General features: G+C 35.0%; 1 protein-coding gene across 2 annotated transcripts; it reads right to left on the bottom strand.

The window, feature by feature from the left end:
- Nucleotides 1–73: 73 nt before the first annotated feature.
- Nucleotides 74–12,969, bottom strand: ovol1a (ovo-like zinc finger 1a). Of its 2 annotated transcripts, none has more exons than XM_087260018.1 (4): nt 12,663–12,969; nt 4,503–4,741; nt 3,996–4,287; nt 74–1,518 (listed from the first exon to the last, which is right to left on the bottom strand). In XM_087260018.1, exons 2-4 carry the CDS (start codon nt 4,734–4,736, stop codon nt 1,190–1,192), a joined length of 855 nt encoding a protein of 284 aa, XP_087116144.1. In that variant the 5' UTR covers nt 4,737–4,741; nt 12,663–12,969; the 3' UTR covers nt 74–1,189. The 2 variants fall into 2 exon arrangements, with proteins under 2 accessions (XP_087116144.1, NP_001108216.2); NM_001114744.2 differs by lacking the exon at nt 12,663–12,969 and adding an exon at nt 12,031–12,590 and having other exon boundaries at nt 85–1,518.
- Nucleotides 12,970–19,926: the final 6,957 nt, after the last annotated feature.

The following is a 19,926-nucleotide window of genomic DNA, read 5'->3' as shown; positions in this document are numbered from 1 at the left end:
GTGAGGCAATCATGCTATCGACTGTGCCATCGTGACGCCCATTCTAGAAACAATTCAAGTGAATGAATCACACTTTTCTTTTTAAAAAACAAAAAAAGCCTTTATTGTGTAGGTGTGTTATGAGGATTATCAAAGTTGTATGCCACAAAGTCTACTTAATTCATCTAAAAGAGGCAATTATATTTATGACGTAAAAAAAGTACAAAAAAATGCAACCCAAAAAGGACAAGTATGACAAGAATGTGAAGTTGTACATATAAAATCGAGAGCAAAAATATTCAAACATACCCAAGTAGAAAAACTACACCAGGATAAATATAAATCTTTTTTTATAAGTTTATGCAAATATATTACATACGGTAGTGATTAACGACACAAAATGAATTCCCTTTCGAAATCCCAACATTCAGAGATCACTTATATTCAACTATCAGTTGAAACAGCGCTACATAAAACAATCATCACACACAGTATAAATAGAATCATTTAAAGCATAGTTCTCAAGCTCGATTCCTGGAGGGCCGCAGCTCTGCAGTTTCACTCCAACCCTAATCAAACACAGCTAATCCAACTAATCAAGCCATTCAAGACTGCTAGAGACTATTAAGCAGGTGTTGGAGGTGGGTAAAGCTAAACTGTGCAGAGCTATGGCTCTCCAGGAATTGAATTTGAGACCATTGATTTAAAGGGACAGTTCACCCAAAAGTGAACGTAGCCACCAATTTCTCACCCTCAAGTGGATCCAAACATTTACAAGTGTCTTTTTTTCTGTTGAAAACACTAGAAACCAGCAGCCACTACATGGAAAACAAACAAACAAACAAACAAAAAACTACAGAAGTCAATGGCTACTAGTTTCCAAAACTAGTCAAAATGCGGATTTGAAACCAGTGGGAGTGAGTAAAAGATGATAGAATTGTTTTTTTTGGGTGAACTATCCCTTTTATACCACATTCAGTTATGTGTTTCTCCTGAATTTGTATAAAACATTATGTAAACTGAAGTAGTCCATGCTTTCGCTGCTGTCGTCTGCTTTTCATAAGACCGCAGTACAGCACAAGTGTAAACTGAATCTCATTACAGCATTTTGCACCTCTTTTTACATTTCCGTTGACACACAATAAATCATCAGAATGCATATTAATCACATCCTATTACACATGTATAAAAATATATCATTTAGGAAACCTCAAGACTCTGCATTATCATCGCTGTTAAGAGAGAGAGGAGAGCCGGGTTGGGACGTATCGTCTTTGGTGCCGTTCAAGGATGGCGAGTGTCTGCGTGCCCCTTTGGCTCGCAGGAAGGCACTGTTTGGGTGTTCGGTGTGCAGGTGGCGCAGCAGTGCATCCTGGGTAGACGCAGTGTGGCCACACTCTTCACAGACGTAGAGTTTGCTGCGTCGCTCTTTGTAAGCGTACTGCTGCGTAACACCATGAATCTTCTTCATGTGAGACTCCAGAGAGCAGCGCTGGGTGAAGGCTTTGTCACACAGCTCACACTTATACGGACGAACACCTGCAGGAGGAGAAGAAGATTCGATTAAAAGGAGAGTTCACCTGAAAATGTAAACTTCCTCACAGTTTATCTACACTTCAGTGGTTGTAAACTTTTACAAATTTCTTTCTTCTATTCCGAAGAATGTTGGAAAAAAGCAGTCGTTGACTCTGGCAAAAAATACTATGAAAGTCAATGACTTTTGTGTTAAACTGAAGAAAGAATCTCAAACAGATTTGGAACAAGTGGAGGGTGAGTAGATGATGGCAGAATTGTTGGATGTTTTTTATGATGGTATAACATAGCCATGTTTTACATTCACATACATACATACATATATATATATATATATATATATATATATATATATATATATATATATATATATATATATATATATATATATATATATATATCATCCAGCCTTTTAACCCTTCACCTTTGTGTTTTACTCCACCCACATACAGTGACAAGCAGAAGACACTCTACAGTTTGATAAATATTGCTGCTGTTGGGCAACATAATGTACTTTTGAGGCTTTTTGGGTGAAAATGTAGTTGTTTAGATAGCATCTAAGTAGTTTATTTATACGGATAGTGCCTATTTTAAAATATGTATAGTTTCTGAGAGAGCGCATCAGGGGTGAAAAACTGTGTAATTTCAAACCACTGCTGATCAAATCATTATTAAACAGGTAAATGACTTTCTCTCTCTTGTATGTTGTAGTGCTGTATATATAACATAGTAATATTGTGATCTCCCGATTGCAACAAAGAAATACTGGGAATTCTCTGTAGACTGATGGCATTTCATGTCGTTCAGCATCATAATCTTAAAATGTGAGCAAAATCACCTGTTTTGCCATCACTTTAGACATTATACTAGAGAATCATTCAAATACTAGCTCGAAAGTGACATTTGTGAAGTAGATGTGAATGAATGGCGAAAGAAAGTAGTTCCTCTTACAAAAGGATTTTGAGATTCTCCATGTTTGATTTTCTTTTTTATACACATGAGTATGCCGTCTAACTGTTGTTTAAACACAATATCACACTCATAGCAGTGCAATGTGGCTGTATATCGTCATACCGATATACAACCACATCACACTGCTACTCATATCAATATTGCTCATATATACAATATATATATATAGTAGTCAACACTTGAATTTGAAGTACATCAAAACCTTTCATTAAAGTTTTCATAAAACTATTAAAGAACACCCATTTTGTCTTTTGAAAAACAATTTTTAAAAACTTTTTTGATCCACTTCAAATGTTGACTACTGCATATATATTGTATAAATATTGATATTTTGCATAATAACATATTTTTTCAACAAAAGGTTTTATTTGTCTGACAATTGCACACACAAAATAAACAATGAAATGTGTTATAAATTACTGGCTAATAATATTATATTATTTTACACTATTATATAGTGTATCCATGTATGAAATTAACATGAAATGTTTTGAGTGTTGAATCATACTTTATATTGTTTAAAATGTAAGTCTTATTTTTAAATAAATCTAAAAGGTACTTTTTAAACTTGAATTTAAAGAATTTAAAGTTAGGGTTTTATTTCTATTGTCTATGAGGTAAAATTTATGGGGATTTTCAGTATTGAGTCAAGTAATTGAATTACTTACAGAATAACAGACAAAATATAATAATAATAATAATAATTTACATTTAGGCTAGACACTTAAAGCATTTTACACATTGGGGGAATCTCCTCATCCCCCACCAGTGTGCAGCATCCACCTGGATGATGCGACGGCAGCCATATTGCGCCAAACCGCACACCACACAGAGTGGAGAGGAGACAGAGTGATGAATGGGGATGGCCATGAAAGACAAAGACCAGTGGGTACATCCTTACTCTTTTTGAAGGATATCCTGGCATTTTTAATGACCAGAGAGTTAGGACCTCGGTTTAACGTTTCATCTTAAAGACAGAATGACAGCAGCATAGAGTCCCCTTCACTATACTGGGGCATTAGGACCCACACAGGTTGACTGCACGACTGCAGGTTGAGCGCCCCCTGCTGGCCTCACTAACACCACTTCCGGCAGCAAATTAGCTTTCACATGTGGTCTCCCATCCAGGTACTGACCAGGCACAGCCCTGCTTAGCTTCAGTGGGCAACCATGCAAGAGTTACAGAGAACTAGCTGCCAAGTAAATGTGAGAGGTCAAGCTGCAGAGCAAGTGCAAATGCTAGCTGAGAGCGCATGCAACGATTTTAACAAGTACACCTAACCCCGCCCTTAACCCTCACAGTGACATCACTAACTCTATTGAGTGCATATGTCTGAGACTGCATAGCTCAACTAGCATGTGGAAGTCTGCAGCCAGATGTTGTTGAAGTAAATTGAACAGTAAAAGAAAAACTATTTTAATTGACTAATAAATAATTAGTAATGAACTTCTTTTTGAAGTAACTGCTGGAAGACAAATTACATTCCATTACAAACAGATGGAGCTCTTACCGGTGTGTGTGCGCACGTGCCTCTTGAGATCGAAGGTGTCGTTGAAGCCCTTACCGCAGAAATCACACAAGTGCCTCTTCTGCTCGCTGTGACATTTCAGGTGTCGGTTTAGCATGCGCTGGAACTGGAACACTTTCTGACACACTTGGCAAACGTACGTCGCACCACTCGACTGCACCATTAGTGGCTTCGTGACAGGAGGAGAGCAATGCGTCGCTATGGAAACCGGTGGGCTTGTAGTTACACTGGGCACAACCGGAGGCGCCTCAGTGGGAAGCTCACCTGTAGTGACCTGCAGCCAAACGACAAACAAAGAGGGAAATAAAAGACTGAATTAGCGGCTGAGTCAACATTTAAACTAGTAAAGTGATATGAGTACAAGCAATGTGTAAAGACAAATCAATTATGTACAACACTGGCACAATGGCTGTAAAGGACTGCTTACTGCCGCCGTAACGAGATCTTAGATCAACATTAGCAAAAGTCAACATTTTCCAGAAGCCTCACCTTTATTTTAGTGCGCACATAGGTATTGTTTTGTGTGCTTCGGATGTGCTCGGTCTCTGGACTCTGGCCTAGAGCGGTGCATGATGGGAGTTCAGCCACAGGAACCACGGCTCCAGGGTCATTGGTGTACATCTGGCTGTGGGTGTACATGTTTCGGTCTTTGCGTTTGGACAGGCACAGCGGCACCTCTGCCGGACTGGCTTCAGTCTCCTCTCGGTAGGCAAAGGGAGACATGGAGACTATGGAGGAGAGAGAGGGAAGCGTCAAATGTTAGCATCTAACACTTAGATGGAATCCTAGGTTATGTGGTTCAAACGGTTTCACACTATACATCATTTATGTTGGGTTAATCATTTAATCTGGATATTATTCATACAATGATATTCCACACTGTACAATACTGATCCTGTGTCAGTGTCATTGATTGATGAATGCAGCTAACGAGTGGTTTACATAAAGCCTCTAACATTCCACATGGTCATATTATGTATTATTACAGCAATAGATCAACTGGGATGCGTCATAACACTTACTTAATATTGCTCTGTTATTGATTTTGATTTCTTCTATTGTTTCTATTGTCTGAGATATCAGAGGATTTTTAAGTCATTCTCAAAAAAACAGCTAAATATCTTTTATTCGACACTTGACTTCCTATTACAAACACTATAATATTTTCTACACTAAGAGTCATTTATCTTTGCTCTAAATTCCCTCTTTCTTTCTCTCTCTCTCTCTCTTAAATTGATAACTAATTTTTTTTAAACAATATTTTTTCAAAATTAAATAATATATTTATTAAAATAATATTTTAGTCACCAGTCATATTTTACATGTAAAAGATATTACAATTAAATTCAAACAAAAAAATTACAACCTACTAAATTTCAACTAAATTTATCAAATTTTTTGCTTCTCTTGATTTTTCCTCTTTTTAAAATTTGTATTAAATATTTTTTCTATAACAGATAAATTTGAGTGTACACATTTTTGGACCGTTATCGTAAGTTTTGTTTTGTTTCATAACCCGGGATGAAAAGTGATGCATACTCTGCTTCTTAAAGAGATTGTTTACCCAAAAAAATTCTGTCATTATTTACTGACCCTCTATTTGTTCCAAACCTCTAAGATTTTTCTTGATGATGAACTGAAGAATGTTGGAAAAACATATAAATTAACAAATTATAGTATGATTTGTTCCTACGATGGATAGTAATGGCTGTGTTTGTGAAAATGACAATATTTTGTGTCCAACAGAAGATAGAAACAGAAAAGATTAGAAATACTTAAGAGTAAATGGTGAGTAAATGTTCATTTTTGGGGTGAACTTTCTCTTTAACTCGGATGATTCTTGGTTGGGGGGATTGGGGAGGAATGTAGGCCCAAGGAGTGGCAAAAATTGACATCTGAAACGGCATTTAAACTCACATTATTAGCATTTAACACTGAATAAAGCACATAAGGTGTACCTGAGGTGATCACTGTCAGTTTTCTGTTGTTCAGCTGCAAGAAATAGAAGCCGTTTCTAATATATCAATTTGAGGTGTTGGTTAGAAGAAAAACTCATTTTAATATGGAAAATATTCCTTCTATCAAGTGCCGCTGCTTTTATTTTGAACACAACCTAAATCAGCCTCAAATCTGCCTTTAGGCTTGATAGTCAGGCACGATCCTGTTGATGTTGTCAATCTGGCAACCTGTGCTTGAGTTTGTTTTGATCAAGGAATGCAATAAAGGAATGCTATATTTTGATACAGGAAGTCAAACTTACACACTGCACCTTCAGACAAAGTAAATGTGAGGGGTCTGGCTGCAGACCAGGTGCAGATGCAAGCTTATGACCCTCACAGTGACATCACTAACTCTCCTGAGTGCAAATTTTGATTAACTAACAAGTAATTAGTAATTAACTCCTTTTTTGAAGTAACTGCTGGAAGGCAAATTACATTTCATTACAACCGATTATGTTTACAAATGATTAACAATTATTGTTAATTAATTATATTAACAAATTAATTGAATGTAAACTATGCTTTAAATGTGAAATATACTTTTAACTCAGATCCTCGGATGGTTGGGGGGAAAGGTGTGGCCGAGGGCCGGTGTCCTGACCTTTTATCCTGCCTATAAGATTATGCTACCAACACTATTTGAATGGTTCTGGGGTTGGGGTTAGGGATTAGTTAGGTTAGGGCGATATTACAGCTTCATATCACTCCACATTTAAACTTACACTGGTAGCAAAATCTGATGGGTAGCATATTTTCATCAAAATGTGTTACCTACTTTCTGAATGGGAGGAAGGACAATCTGACAAGGTAGGACAAATGGACAGGACACCTGCTTTAACTACAGGTGTGAACTGTTCCTGTACCCAGGGTTAAAATCATATTCATAACGACGACGACCCCAGGGTTAAGCATAGTGTGAAAAGGCTTTTTGTGTCACCGCAATATTGACTTTGCATTATCAGCAAACGAGTATTGTTTGAAGACAAATGATGACAAGCACAGATGTACAAATCTTTCCAACACAACATCTCGGCTTTGTGAACAAGTGTGGATTACGTTCTGCATAGCTGAGGATGAAGGATGTGATTGCAAGACAATCAGAAACTGGGTGTGTGTGTGTGTGGCTCTGGAGGCTGAGTGGGACAGTTGTGCCTCTGGGCCAGGTGTGTGTTCAGTATACGAATGTGAGTGGGTGGGTTGGCTGATCTACATAAGTGTGTGTGTGTGTGTGTGTGTGTGTGTGTGTGTGTGTGTGTGTTGTGTGTGTGGTGTGTGTGTGTAAGTGTATTGTGCCGGGCTAAAGTTAAACCACTCCTGTTACTGCTGCTTTACCAGTCAGACCAGCTGGGCTAGAGGCACAGGCTCCAGCTCCCTTTATACAAACCTCCACGCAACACAATACATCAAATGGATAATCTGCAAATGTTTGCCTGTAAACTATCATGTGCTTTCCTGAGAGCTTGTTCAATTATTCCTAAGACATTGACTAATGATGGAGAAGAGAAATAAAAAAGACAGCAGTTGCATGGAGATTGTAGATGATGACCAGCTCTAACATTACTGGCCAGAACAAAGAATCTGTTGATTCTGGTGTGTCATAACTGAGTTGCAAATTAAAATGCAAATATCTAATGGGCGCTGTGGGTAACGGTAACATGCAACATTTTTATTGCATATCGAACACATCATCTGTGCTTATGTAGACATATGCAGTTAGCAACCTGGGGTTTTTTGTTGATTCTATTCAATTCAATTCATCTTTTTCTACAGCGCTTGTACAATGTAGATAGTGTCAAAGCAGCTTAACGTAGATGTTCTAGTGAATTGAAATTGAAACAGTCCAGTTTTCAGAGTTAAAGTTTAATTAAGAAAAAATCCCAATAGACTGTTTGGTAGTTTGGTGTTGAAGAGACCAAACTGTTTTGATGTGACTTATAATTGTGGTATGTGCTTGCCTACTTTTTGTTTTACTTTGTAACATAGCTAAAAGTAATAAACAGTAGACAGCAGTGATTGTTTCTTTGCCTTTTGCCCTAGTGTTTGCCAACCCCTCCCTTCTCTGACTGTCTACTACACAAAGATGAACTACAACCAAATGCATTGTATCTTAAAAAAAAAAAAAAAAAAAACGGAGGACACAAACTGATTTAAGACTTTTTTTTATTGATTTAAGGAAATTGAGTGAGCATTTTTAGTAAATTATTCTATATAACATTTAGCAATTGTAATATTTTAGCTCTATATAAACAATCTCTATCTAGCTCCTTTTCATAAAACCAAGTGCACTTAATGTAAATTTTCCAAATACAATACTGGTCAAATCTATTGTAGGGCTGCACAATATATCGTTTCAGCATCGATATCACAATGTGATCATTCGCAATAGTCACATTGCGATTATATGCAATGTTGAGTTTGTATTATAATTGATCATTCGCAAGTGTTTTTTGAGACCTGCGACTGTGTGACAGTTAACACTGATTCATTTTAGTTAATTGTTTATAAAACGAAGACTATGTGGCATTATTTTACATTTGATTATTAAATTACTTTACCTGAATGTAGTTTGGCTCCTCGAAAAACAAATGCTGTTTATTTATTTTTTTATTTTTTCTCTATTGAATTTATCTTTGCTTGTAGATTGTTTTTCATAGTTATGCACTCCCCATACACAATCCTCCAAAATTAATCTAAAAGGATAAATTCTTTCCAAATAGTTATTCAACTAATCTAGTGAAACTGTATTTAAATCGCAATATAAAATCGCACTATAAAAAACATCATATAGCCTGGGTCAAATACAATGCACCAATCAATCACAATAAATACTGTAATGTAGTGAGACACATATTTCAGCTGACAATGCTGTTTTGTTTGTGAATTTATTTTAAAATGCAACTGATTATTATGTGTCAAAGCTGAATTTTCAGCATCATTGCAGTCTTCAGTAGGACTTTTGGAACTTTGGAGGTGCTCTTCGGTGCTTGGGGACATTTAGGCTACATTATTACACTGAACTGAACCCAACTGTAAAAACTGGACTGAAGTGGTTTCAGTTTACTACAACGTCTATCTTAATGTGACACAATCTACATTGTTAAAAGCGATATAGTAATAAAGATGAATTAAATTTAATTCAGTGGCACACGATGCTTCAAATAATCATTTGAATATGCAGATTTTGTTCTTAAGAAACATTTATTATCATAATTTATTGTTATTACTATTATTCATTAAAAACCTAATAATCAATAACAGTAATGTTACTGTTTTCACCAAAAAATGAAGCAGAAATAATGTTTTCAACATAATGAAAAGAAACCATTAGGCCTATTATTGACTGAGCAATCATGATACTTAATAATAATAATAATAATTATTATATAATAATAATAATAATTATTATTATTATTGTTATTATTATTTTAAGTATTTAAAATAATTTGTTAAATTAATTTATTAATTTCTCAAACTATTATTTTAAGTATTATTATTTTACGATGCATATAATAATAATAGCTTAATAATTATAATAATAATAATAATAATAATAATAATAATAATAATAATAATAATAATAATAATAATTGTTATCATTATTATTATAATAATTATAATAATAATTATTATTATTATTAGGCTATTATTATTATATGCTTCATAAATATGCAGAGTAATAAAATATATTGTTTGAAGCATAATGTGATAAGACTGAAGTAATGGTGCTGAAAATTCAGCTTGGAATTGCAGGAATAAAAGACATTTTTAATTATTTACATTGAAAAAAATATTTCACAATATTATTATTTCTATATTCTATGTTAAGTTGGTGGTTCATTCCACTGCAACGACCCCTAATGAATAAAGAGACTAAGGTGAAGGAAAATGAAAGTATGAATATTATTATTAATTTTATTTATTATTCTGTATTCATAATAATTAATATTAATATGTATTTACAATATTACTGTTGTACTGTAACAATACACCAGTAATATTGTGAAATAATATTTTTATTTACTACTGTTTGTATTTAAAATCAAGCAACTTCTTAACAAAATTCTTAAAGTCCTCTTAACTTATTCGTTGTCAATTATAATTTGTACAGTGTTTAAAAGCGACTTTTTCCTAAACCTTCATACAATTTATTCTAACGAGTCACATGAAGGGAATAAATGAAAACAGCAAAACTTAAGAGAACGAAAATGAACGGGTTAAAAAAAGGGCAATAAAATGTGTAGGTGACGACTATTAAATACGTAACAATGCCTCTGCTATATGGGTTTGTTCAGCAGATATCGAACAGTGAGGTGAAAGGTACACTCGCTCTGTGTGTGTGTGTGTGTGTGTGTGTGTGTGTGTGTGTGTTTGCTAAGGGTGTAGCGGGAAAAGGGAGCCAGAGCAGTGAAGCCCGTTATTTCCTTCACCGCTGTAAACATTAACCCACAACCATATCGACAGACAAACTAAAACACCACGATGCGTTAAAATGGATGCCGCACTGATCTCAAAGAAAGAAAGAAAGAAAGAAAGAAAGAAAGAAAGAAAGAAAGAAAGAAAGAAAGAAAGAAAGAAAGAAACTTTAGTTTTACAGATGTCAGAATTGCTAAAACAATAAAAAGGAAAATAACAGAACAATTTCAATATAAAAATAATGACGACTTGTTGTCCATTATAGATATAGTTTATTTAAATTGTATATTATGAAAATGGCAAATTGTTTCACTTTTAAAATTTGTTTTTTTTTCTGCAGGCTACATTTATTTCCTAAAAAGTTATGTGTAAAAGTTAATAACCACTTACCATCTAATTTATCACCATATGTCATAAAATGTAACCATTTATCACAGCCTATTATTTTTGTACTTTAAAGAGCTAAAGTTTCTATGGATGTTGAAAATTCTGCATAAAACCATCTATGATAATAAAGAACCATTATATGTAAGAGTGTTGTAATTAACAAGCCTAGCCTATTAGTTCTGCCTTGCAGGTAATTAAAACTAATCGTTCCGCCTTGTATGTAGCCTATACGTGTAACCTCATAGGGTGATGATGACAACGACTAGAACAGGTACAACAACCTCCTGACATACCAGCATGAATCAATGCTATAAATGTCTCTGTTTCAAGTTAGTTCAGTTTATGAATGAGCTGTTATGCAAATGGATTAAACTTTCACAAAAAGCTAAGCAGGCTGACGAGCACACAAAACATCTGAGCGCATTCTTTTAAAATGTCACGTATAAATCAAGGCTACACACCTCGCCTTTAACTGTTAAACTTAGTAACTTTCTGTAAATTAGAAAATGCAACATAAAACATTTCAGTGTATCTCTTTTCGCGTCGTTTGGAAACTGAAGGAGTTCATATAGCCAAATGAACGGCTGCGTCTGTCTGTCTGTCTATTCCGTTAGATGACTGCAGTTAAATGATACGAATACGAACTTCTAAAACAGTTAAAATGAAACAGTTATCAGTGTTTGCAATCTGAATTTGTAAATAAATATCACTAAATAAATTAGCTAAAATTAATTACAGTGATTCTGTTTTCAAATAAACAATATAACTTAAACTTGTGACAAAATAAAATATAAAGTGCTATAATTTCACAACTGTTTTGTGTAGGCCAGACTGGCACTGTCTTGTGTTGTAATAAGTTGATGTTATAAGGAAGAGTTGGGTCTGAAGGTCAACTAAAGGAGCTGTAACTGCCCTCTTAAAACAAACTCATATTTAACGACTTTGTTTAATTTTTCAATCAATCACAAATATGATATTAAAATAGGATTTTTTAAATAAAGGATTAGGCCTATTTGATATCTTTTATGATATCCTACCCAAAACACAAAAAAAGTAAAAATAAAATGAATGAAATACACAAAATAAGCTATTAAATTACATAGGGCTGTTCCCAGCTTGACCTCCTGGGAATGAACTGTTGTGTTACTGAATGCGCCATTCGACGCATCCGTACCGTTATCCGGATTACGATCTGGAAAAATAGCAACTTTTCTCACCTGGAATATAAATGTCACCGCGTTCGTGGTCCGGTAGATCGCTCCAGTTTCTCTTGCCGGGTGAATTTCCCGTTTTCTTCACCAGGAAAGCTCGTGGCATGGTCTATTCCCGACGTCTTCCCCGCTATCTCTCAAAATTAAACTGCAGGTTTTTATGCCGACCTACTTTCACGAAAACTTTCCACAATGCAATTTAAGTGCAATGTCCTCACTGTATGTGTCTTCAGTGCCTTGTCTTCGGATTGGAAAAGCAAAACCAAATTCTTCACTCCAAACGTCTACCTCTTCGCAAACTTTATGTACCTGTACAGGTTTCCGTGGAGTTTCCCACTATTTACCCGCTTTCTGCTTGCACCTTCCGCCGTCTTCCGCTACTCCGACTTCATGTAGACTTTCTCGGAAATTTACTCAGTCCAGAAGGTTACGACAAAGCTAGGTGTCTTTGTCAAGGTGGGAGGTGATGTTTGTGGCAGGTAAATAGTCCAAACTGCTCAACCGACGGACAACAATACGAATTTCAGTGGCTGATTAGAGCGCAGGTACACATTTCATGAGGAAACAGGTAACAATGCGCATGCGTCTGAATATAACGGTGACAACAAACCCGACCCAGTCCGGCCTCTACGTCTTACCTGTCCAACCGGTTTTCTCTCGCTCTTTTTTCCTCTCTCCCCTCCCCTGAACAATTCCGCTTCAAGGTGGCACCGAGTTGATTGTAGAGGTAACAGTCTGAGAGACAAGATGCAACCAAAAACTGCTAAAAAGAAATCATACACGATTATGTACATTTAAATCGCTCATTACGTCATGTAAGAACTTGTTGGTTGACTCTAATTTCTTCCTCTCTGACACCGTTAAAAACTCAGTCATCTCATCCATTTAAATATGGACGAAAGCGCTCAAATTACTTTACTTTACTTTACTTTACTTACTTTATTCTCCACAAGTGAAAATTTATCTTTGGTTTCGCCACACAACCACGTCAGCAGTCACATATAACATAAATCACAGAAAAAAACAGGTTACACCAATACCTTCAATATCCTCACATAGCCTAAATCACATTGAAAACTCAATTCTATTAGGCTACATAAAGACCCAGTATTTACAATTCTAATAGTCGGCACAAATGACATTTGACACACATTTTTCTTTACTTGAGGTTGCCTAAAACGTCTTTTTGATGGCAAGAGCTGAAATGTTATATTTAGGGGTGGGAACAATCTTCTATAATTGCATGCTTTCTGTTTAATTCCCATTAAATACATTTCTTTTGGTTTGTATTGTGCTTTACCTACAATTTCACTGGCAATTTTACTACTCTACATTTTTTCTTTTCCTTAATTGTTGCTTTTTTAAAAATGCTATATTTCCAACATGCCAATCTTTTTTTATCATCTAGTGTTGTGTTTATAACAGTTTAAGCAACTGTAAACATAACTTTATTAGCCCACTGTAAACATAACATTCTCAAATAAATGAATAAATAAAAGTGCCAGTGGTGCCATACACTCAAACAATATTTATTGGATTTACCTGTTTATTTATTTAGTAATGTTCAACTTTGTTTGTTTTAAGTCAGCCTATATGACTTCTTGCAACACTTACCTTAAAAACTTTTGTAAATTCAATGAACCATTTTTTCAGTGTAGAATAATTGTTTTTGGTTTTCTAAAGTATCTTCTGTCTAGAAGTTTCACAACACTGAAAAAGAATTATGCCTGCAAAATTGTTGCAGTTTATATGTGCTGAATTCAAACAAACAAATAACATTTCCTAATGTTAAAATTAATTTGTTTGTTTAAATTCAGACCAGATAAATTGTTTACAACCACTTAACCAAAAAAAAAAGTAAATCCAAGGAATCATCTTTGAATATTTTTTTTTCAGCCAACATTTTAGTAATCTAAAAACCCTTCTTCACATTAAAAAACTTCTTGTGAAATGAAAAGGTTCTTCTAGGAAAAACCAATAACAATAAATAAGCTTTATTTTTATTGGCATCTGCACTTATTGTTCTTCTTACTCTAAAACTCTGACCATCACTGAAAAAATGATGTCTGCAAAACTGTTGCAAACATTTTTTTTGTGTTGAATTTAAACCAAAAATTTAATTTAATAATATATATTTAACCTAATTTGTTTGTTTAAATTCAGCCCAAAATAAATTGTTTACAACCACATTAACTTACATTTTTTAGTAAATCCAAGGAATCATCTTTGAATAATTTCTTTTTCAGTGATGTTTGTATGAAACTTCTAACAACCTTAATCCCCTTTCACACACACACACACACACACACACACACACACACACACACACACACACACACACACACACACACACACACACACACACACACACACACACACACACACACACTTTCACACTGCATTGACGAGCCAGTTGATAGTTAAACTAACACAAACACCTCAAGTGTACACAAAACCATTCATCGTGATGCTAATTGAACAATTAGGAAAATATCCAGGTAAAACAGTTTCGTGTTGGTATGCAAGTTTCTCAAAACTATATCTGCTGTTAGTTTCACTTACGTTGAAGTCTTAAGTAGCAGGCCTGTTACCCATAGCAAAACAGTGCTGCACCTTCACTCGAGCCTATACAAAATGCTTTCATCTAACATTCTTATAGATACATTTCCTAAATAAAATTTTCTTGCAGTAAGGAAGTTTTTGGTTTTAGTGCACAGTCCTTCACATTATAATAAGATGCACTGGCTGTTATTGTTTCTTCACCACTGAGAAACATTTCTTCACTTTTTCAATATACTGTAAATAGTACAGTATAAAATGCTTACTTTTCCCAGTCATACAGTGCTTAGCATATATAAGTACACCCCTCACAAATCTATCTTGTAAATTATTATTTTTAATAGGAAGCTATGCAATAATATATTTGTGCATATATGTTAGATTAGTCAGTACTAAAGCCAAATCTGGAGCTTATCTAACAAAATAACTTACGATAACGGTTCAAAAACTAGTTCACTCAAATTCATTTGTTGTAGAAAAATATTAAATACAAATTTTTAAAATCAGGTTTAGTTGAAATTTTGTTGGTTGTAATGTTTTTTTTGCAATATTTTGCCTGAATTTAGTTGTTTTATCTTTCAATTTCTAAATATGTTTGGTGACTAAAACATCATTTCAATAAATTTATCTGTTTAATAAATCTATTTTGTTAAAATGCACCAATATATATAACCTATATTTACTGAGAATTGAATAAAAAACATTTATTTTCAAAACGGGGAGTACTCAGTTATGCTGAGCACTGTAAGTATTTTCTACGTTACTTAGATAATCGGATGTGAGCACTATTTAAAAATGGAAAACAGGCTGAGGTAAAAAGAAGCAAACAGGTGGAAAGATGAAGAGATGAGCAGAGATGAGAAAGAAGAAAGACTTTGGGGGAAAGAAGGAGTGTGTAGGTGTGCAGAATGACTGGTATGCTGTCCGGGCTGTTGGAGTGGTTCTGGCAGAACATTTGTTTGTCTTTTTTTGATCATCCTCTTCATTATTCCCTCATTAATCAGACTTAATTTATTAAATCATCTTCATTCATATTTCAGAATTAGATCTAAGGATCTGTAAGTGATGTTGCATTCAATACTTCTAGCGATTTAGATTTATAAATATGCTTGCAGACTCTAAGCAAGTCTTGTGCACGGAAGACGGAAGTCCCATGCACTTGTTGTCACGCTACTGTGACAAACTTCAGTCTCGAAGATGCAGACGTTGGCTGCCATGCAAGTAGAGCTGGCAGGAGGGCAAGAGTCAGTTCAATCAGGCTGAACCTGATAAACGGCCCGCGACCATTTCAATCACCCCATCCCTTCCCCCAGTTTTCCTGTTCTCGTCTTGCTCAGAGCCTGCTTTGCTTCATTCACTTCTAAGCCATACAATGAATGACTGACAGTGACTTTTACTAAAGCTATGACTTTTTTTCCATGGCAGGGTGGAGTTGTGACCAGTGTGTTTAACTGTGACACTATTTGTGTGACATGACTTTAGCGTGCGTCACACCTGTTGACCAGAATGGATCTGCGGTCTGAAAAGGCAGTTTGGAAGATCTTTTCTCACAGATCCACATTCTACAGTGTATTAGTGAGGAATGTTGGCTACCACTGAAATATGGTAATAGTCATCTCACATGCTCTCTCGTTCTGTCTTTTTTTGTGGTGTCAGTCACGCTTTCCTGCTTGGCTTGTCACACCTGTGATTTCTGCCATTATGAAACTTAAAGTTCACATGATGCTATTTCTTTTCAACCATCATTGAACTTCCTGAAACTTTGTGTATTATTTTTCACATCACCTTCATCATTCATGCCAATTCATCATGGCAGAATATCAACCTAGCATAGAGTAGAATATGATATCTCTCAAACTCCATTCCTGGATGGCAGCAGGTATGCACAGTTTTGCTCCAACCCTAATCAAACACAGCTAGTCCAAGCTGTACAAGACTACTAGAGACTATTAAGCAGGTGTGAGCTGCAGGTGGTTTGAGCTAAACTCCGCAGAGCTGTGGCCCTCCTGGAATTAAGTTTGAGACCAGGATCAAAAAGATAAAGGAAGTTACAGTGGGAATTTCTGCCTCATATATTACATTTAGGTTGTTTTGATCCAAACTCTGGTTGCTTGGATTTCCTTTTACTAGATCCGGGGTGGCCAAACTCGATCCTGGACGTGTCCTGGAGAGTTTAGCTCTAACCCTAATTAAACACACCTGAACCAGGCAATCAAACTCTTACTAGATAGAAACTTCCTGGCAGGTGTGTTGAAGCAAGTTGGAGCTAAACTCAGCAGGACACTGGTCCTCCAGGAGACAGAGTTTGGACACCCCTGTACTAGATGCTGAGTTACCATTTAATATACATATTTCATTTTAGGCTTGATAGTACGTTTTTATATATTTTATTTTCGGAGTTCAAGTTCGGAATAGATGAAAAAACAGAAGTGAAAAAAGTAGGATTATCCTAGTTTGGGCCATAAATGTTTACCAACACAAATGACATGAAAGAGACTGCCAACTGCCAACTGCAATCTGTAAAAGAGAAAAATGCTTTATGCATAACAGTAGCAGTACCTCTGGCTCTGCTGTTAAAGTTAGAGTGAAAGACATGACCATCCATGGTTTTCTTAATCTGATGTGGTTCTTAACATGCAAATGTGTTTCCTTTGAAAAAAAATATATCAGAATTCAAATTTTTAAGATGAGAAAACATTCTGGAATGTTTTGTTGGTCCTTCTAAACCTCAAACATTCCAGCTAACCAAATTAACCGAAAACCCACCACTTAGTCCTGTATTAAAAAACAGCTGTTCCTATGGTGCAAAAAATAAATAAATAAAATCAATCAGGCAAAAGGACCTCAGCAAAATAAAAAGACAAAAAAAAATTACAATTATGTGAATAAACATTTTCCTCCAAACATATGATAACAACCTTAGAACCAACAGAACAAAAGAACAAAAAAACAAACATTCTAAACTCGTCATTAAAACCAGCATGAGTTGCAAGAATATACCATTACACAGCTGGAAATCCATGCAGTAAAGTCCACAATATTGACCAGTACTGATAATAAAAGTGATTCTACACTGTAAAACCCAACAGTCAACTTTATCAAATGAAATGAGTGCAGTTTACTCAAAATTTACTGAAAGTTAATTCTACTCATTTGAAGAGTTTTGAACTCAGTGTTGAATGTAATGAGTTCATTAAATACCTCATTAGCTCAACTTAAATAGAGTAAGTTCACAGTACTCATATAGATAGTTTTTTTTTTTACTCAAATGGTTTGTAGCAATTAGTTTCCTCGAATGGTTTGAGTAGCCTTAACTCATTGGGTTTTACAGTACCAAGTTGGTTTGACTTAACTTCATTTATCAGGTTTTACTGTGCTCAAATTGTACTCAAATAGATTAAGTTCGCAGAATTTATTAGGATTATTTTTTTGAACTTAAATGGTTTGTTGCAATCAGTTTCCTCCTCAACTACCTTAACTTTTGGGTTTTACAGTGAATTAACAAAAATAAAAGTAGCAGAAAAAAATGAATAAATAAATAAATAATAAATACAATTAATGCATATTTTATTTTAACAATATTACAGTTCATCTAAATTCAGAAGATAGTAAAGAGATAGTTCACCCAAAATAAAAATTCTGTCATCATTTATTTACTCTACTTATTCAAACCTGTTTGAGTTTCTTTCCTCTGTTAAACACAAAAGAATATATATTTAAATATGTTAGAAGACTGAAGCAATAGCATTTGTTTTTATTGAAGCCAATGGTTACAGGTTTTCAGCTTTATCTTTAAATGTCTTGTAATTTGTTCAGCACAAGAAATAAACCCATAAAGGTTTGGAACCACTTTAAAGGAGAGTAAATAGTTAAAATAGTTTCATTTTTGGGTGAACTATCCATTAAAATTTTAAGTATGTTTTAGACACTAGCAGTTCTCTACGATGGATGTCCAGTGTTCTACAGCCTCCGGCACCTGGACTGCAGCTCCGCACAAGAAGTTTGGCCAGAGGAGAAATGGCTGTGTCCAACTGAGCCTAGTTTCTCTTAAGGTTTTTTTTCCTTTACTTTCGTCAATTGGTGAAGTTTGTTTCTCGCCACTGTCGCCACTGGCTTGCTTGGTTTGGGACTTGAGGAGCTGCTCATAGATGGATTTGCTCTTCAGTGTTTGGACTTTCAGCAGTGAAAATTGAACCACACGGAACTGAACTAAACTGAACTTCAACTCTGAGAACTGAACAGACAGTTTTAATTTACCTGAATTGCTATGTTAAGCTGCTTTGAGACAATCTACATTGTAAAAGCGCTATAGAAATAAAGATGAACTGAATTGAATATAAATGAAATAGATGTATAAACGTTAGAACAAAAAGAAACAAATTTTTTAAATGTATTTTTATAATAATAATCAAAAAATTACAACACACACACACACACACACACACACACACACACACACACACACACACACACACACACACACACACACACACACACACACACTAACACACAGATAATCCAAATATAATCAGTGTAGGTGGATGAATTCAGAAATCACAAGGTTATACAATTAGTTTCCTTAAGCATATCTGCCATATCTGTTGCCCATAGCTTGCGATTCTCAAGTATTTTCCATTTACACTTTCAAATAGCCTAGTATTATGAGACTGCATGGATCATGCTGGCAAAGAGAAACATCTCATTAATTAAAATGATCTACTTAAACAGTGAACAATTACAAAACAACAATATCTACTGCTGTTGCTCACAACTATAGTTCTGGTCTTTAATGTTAAGTTTACTTTATGTACCTTGATGTGCCGATAAGTCAGTGTCGTAAAGAGCTGTTTGAATAGACGGCGAAGACAAAAATAGCAAATGCACGTCAGTGTTTTCAACTAATATTCAGGGGAAGTAAAGTAACCTTGACGCAAAACACTTGCATTTAAAAGTAATTAGTAGAACAATCTGTAGAAATAAGGCACTTCTATAATGAATCTTTATGTAGCCTATATTTCCACAGGTGTTTTGCAGTTTGTTCATGCATTGAGGTAATGCACAAGTCTTAATAATGACTGGAAACAAATTACTAGGCTCTGCTTCTGCTCATCAAGTGTATAGGTCAAAGCGAACAACTACAAGGTGTATCACACAAAACAAAATGAATCCCGTTTTAAACTCTGTCATTGATCGAACACCCAATTTTAAACTCTGTCATTGATCTAAAGATGTTTTATGATTCCCTGACTTCAGTACTGGGTAATCCTGCAATCCAGAGTTAAATGTATCAATTTTTTGTTGTTAATTCCCTTGTATAGTGTTTTATGTTCAAGTCTGTTCTCC

Source organism: Danio rerio, chromosome 7 (genome assembly GCF_052040795.2).
Source record: "Danio rerio strain M-AB ecotype USA chromosome 7, GRCz13ab, whole genome shotgun sequence".
Lineage (NCBI taxonomy): Eukaryota > Metazoa > Chordata > Actinopteri > Cypriniformes > Danionidae > Danio > Danio rerio.
The sequence above is the reverse complement of the archived record's forward strand: the minus strand, read 5'-3'. Positions and strand labels throughout refer to the sequence as shown.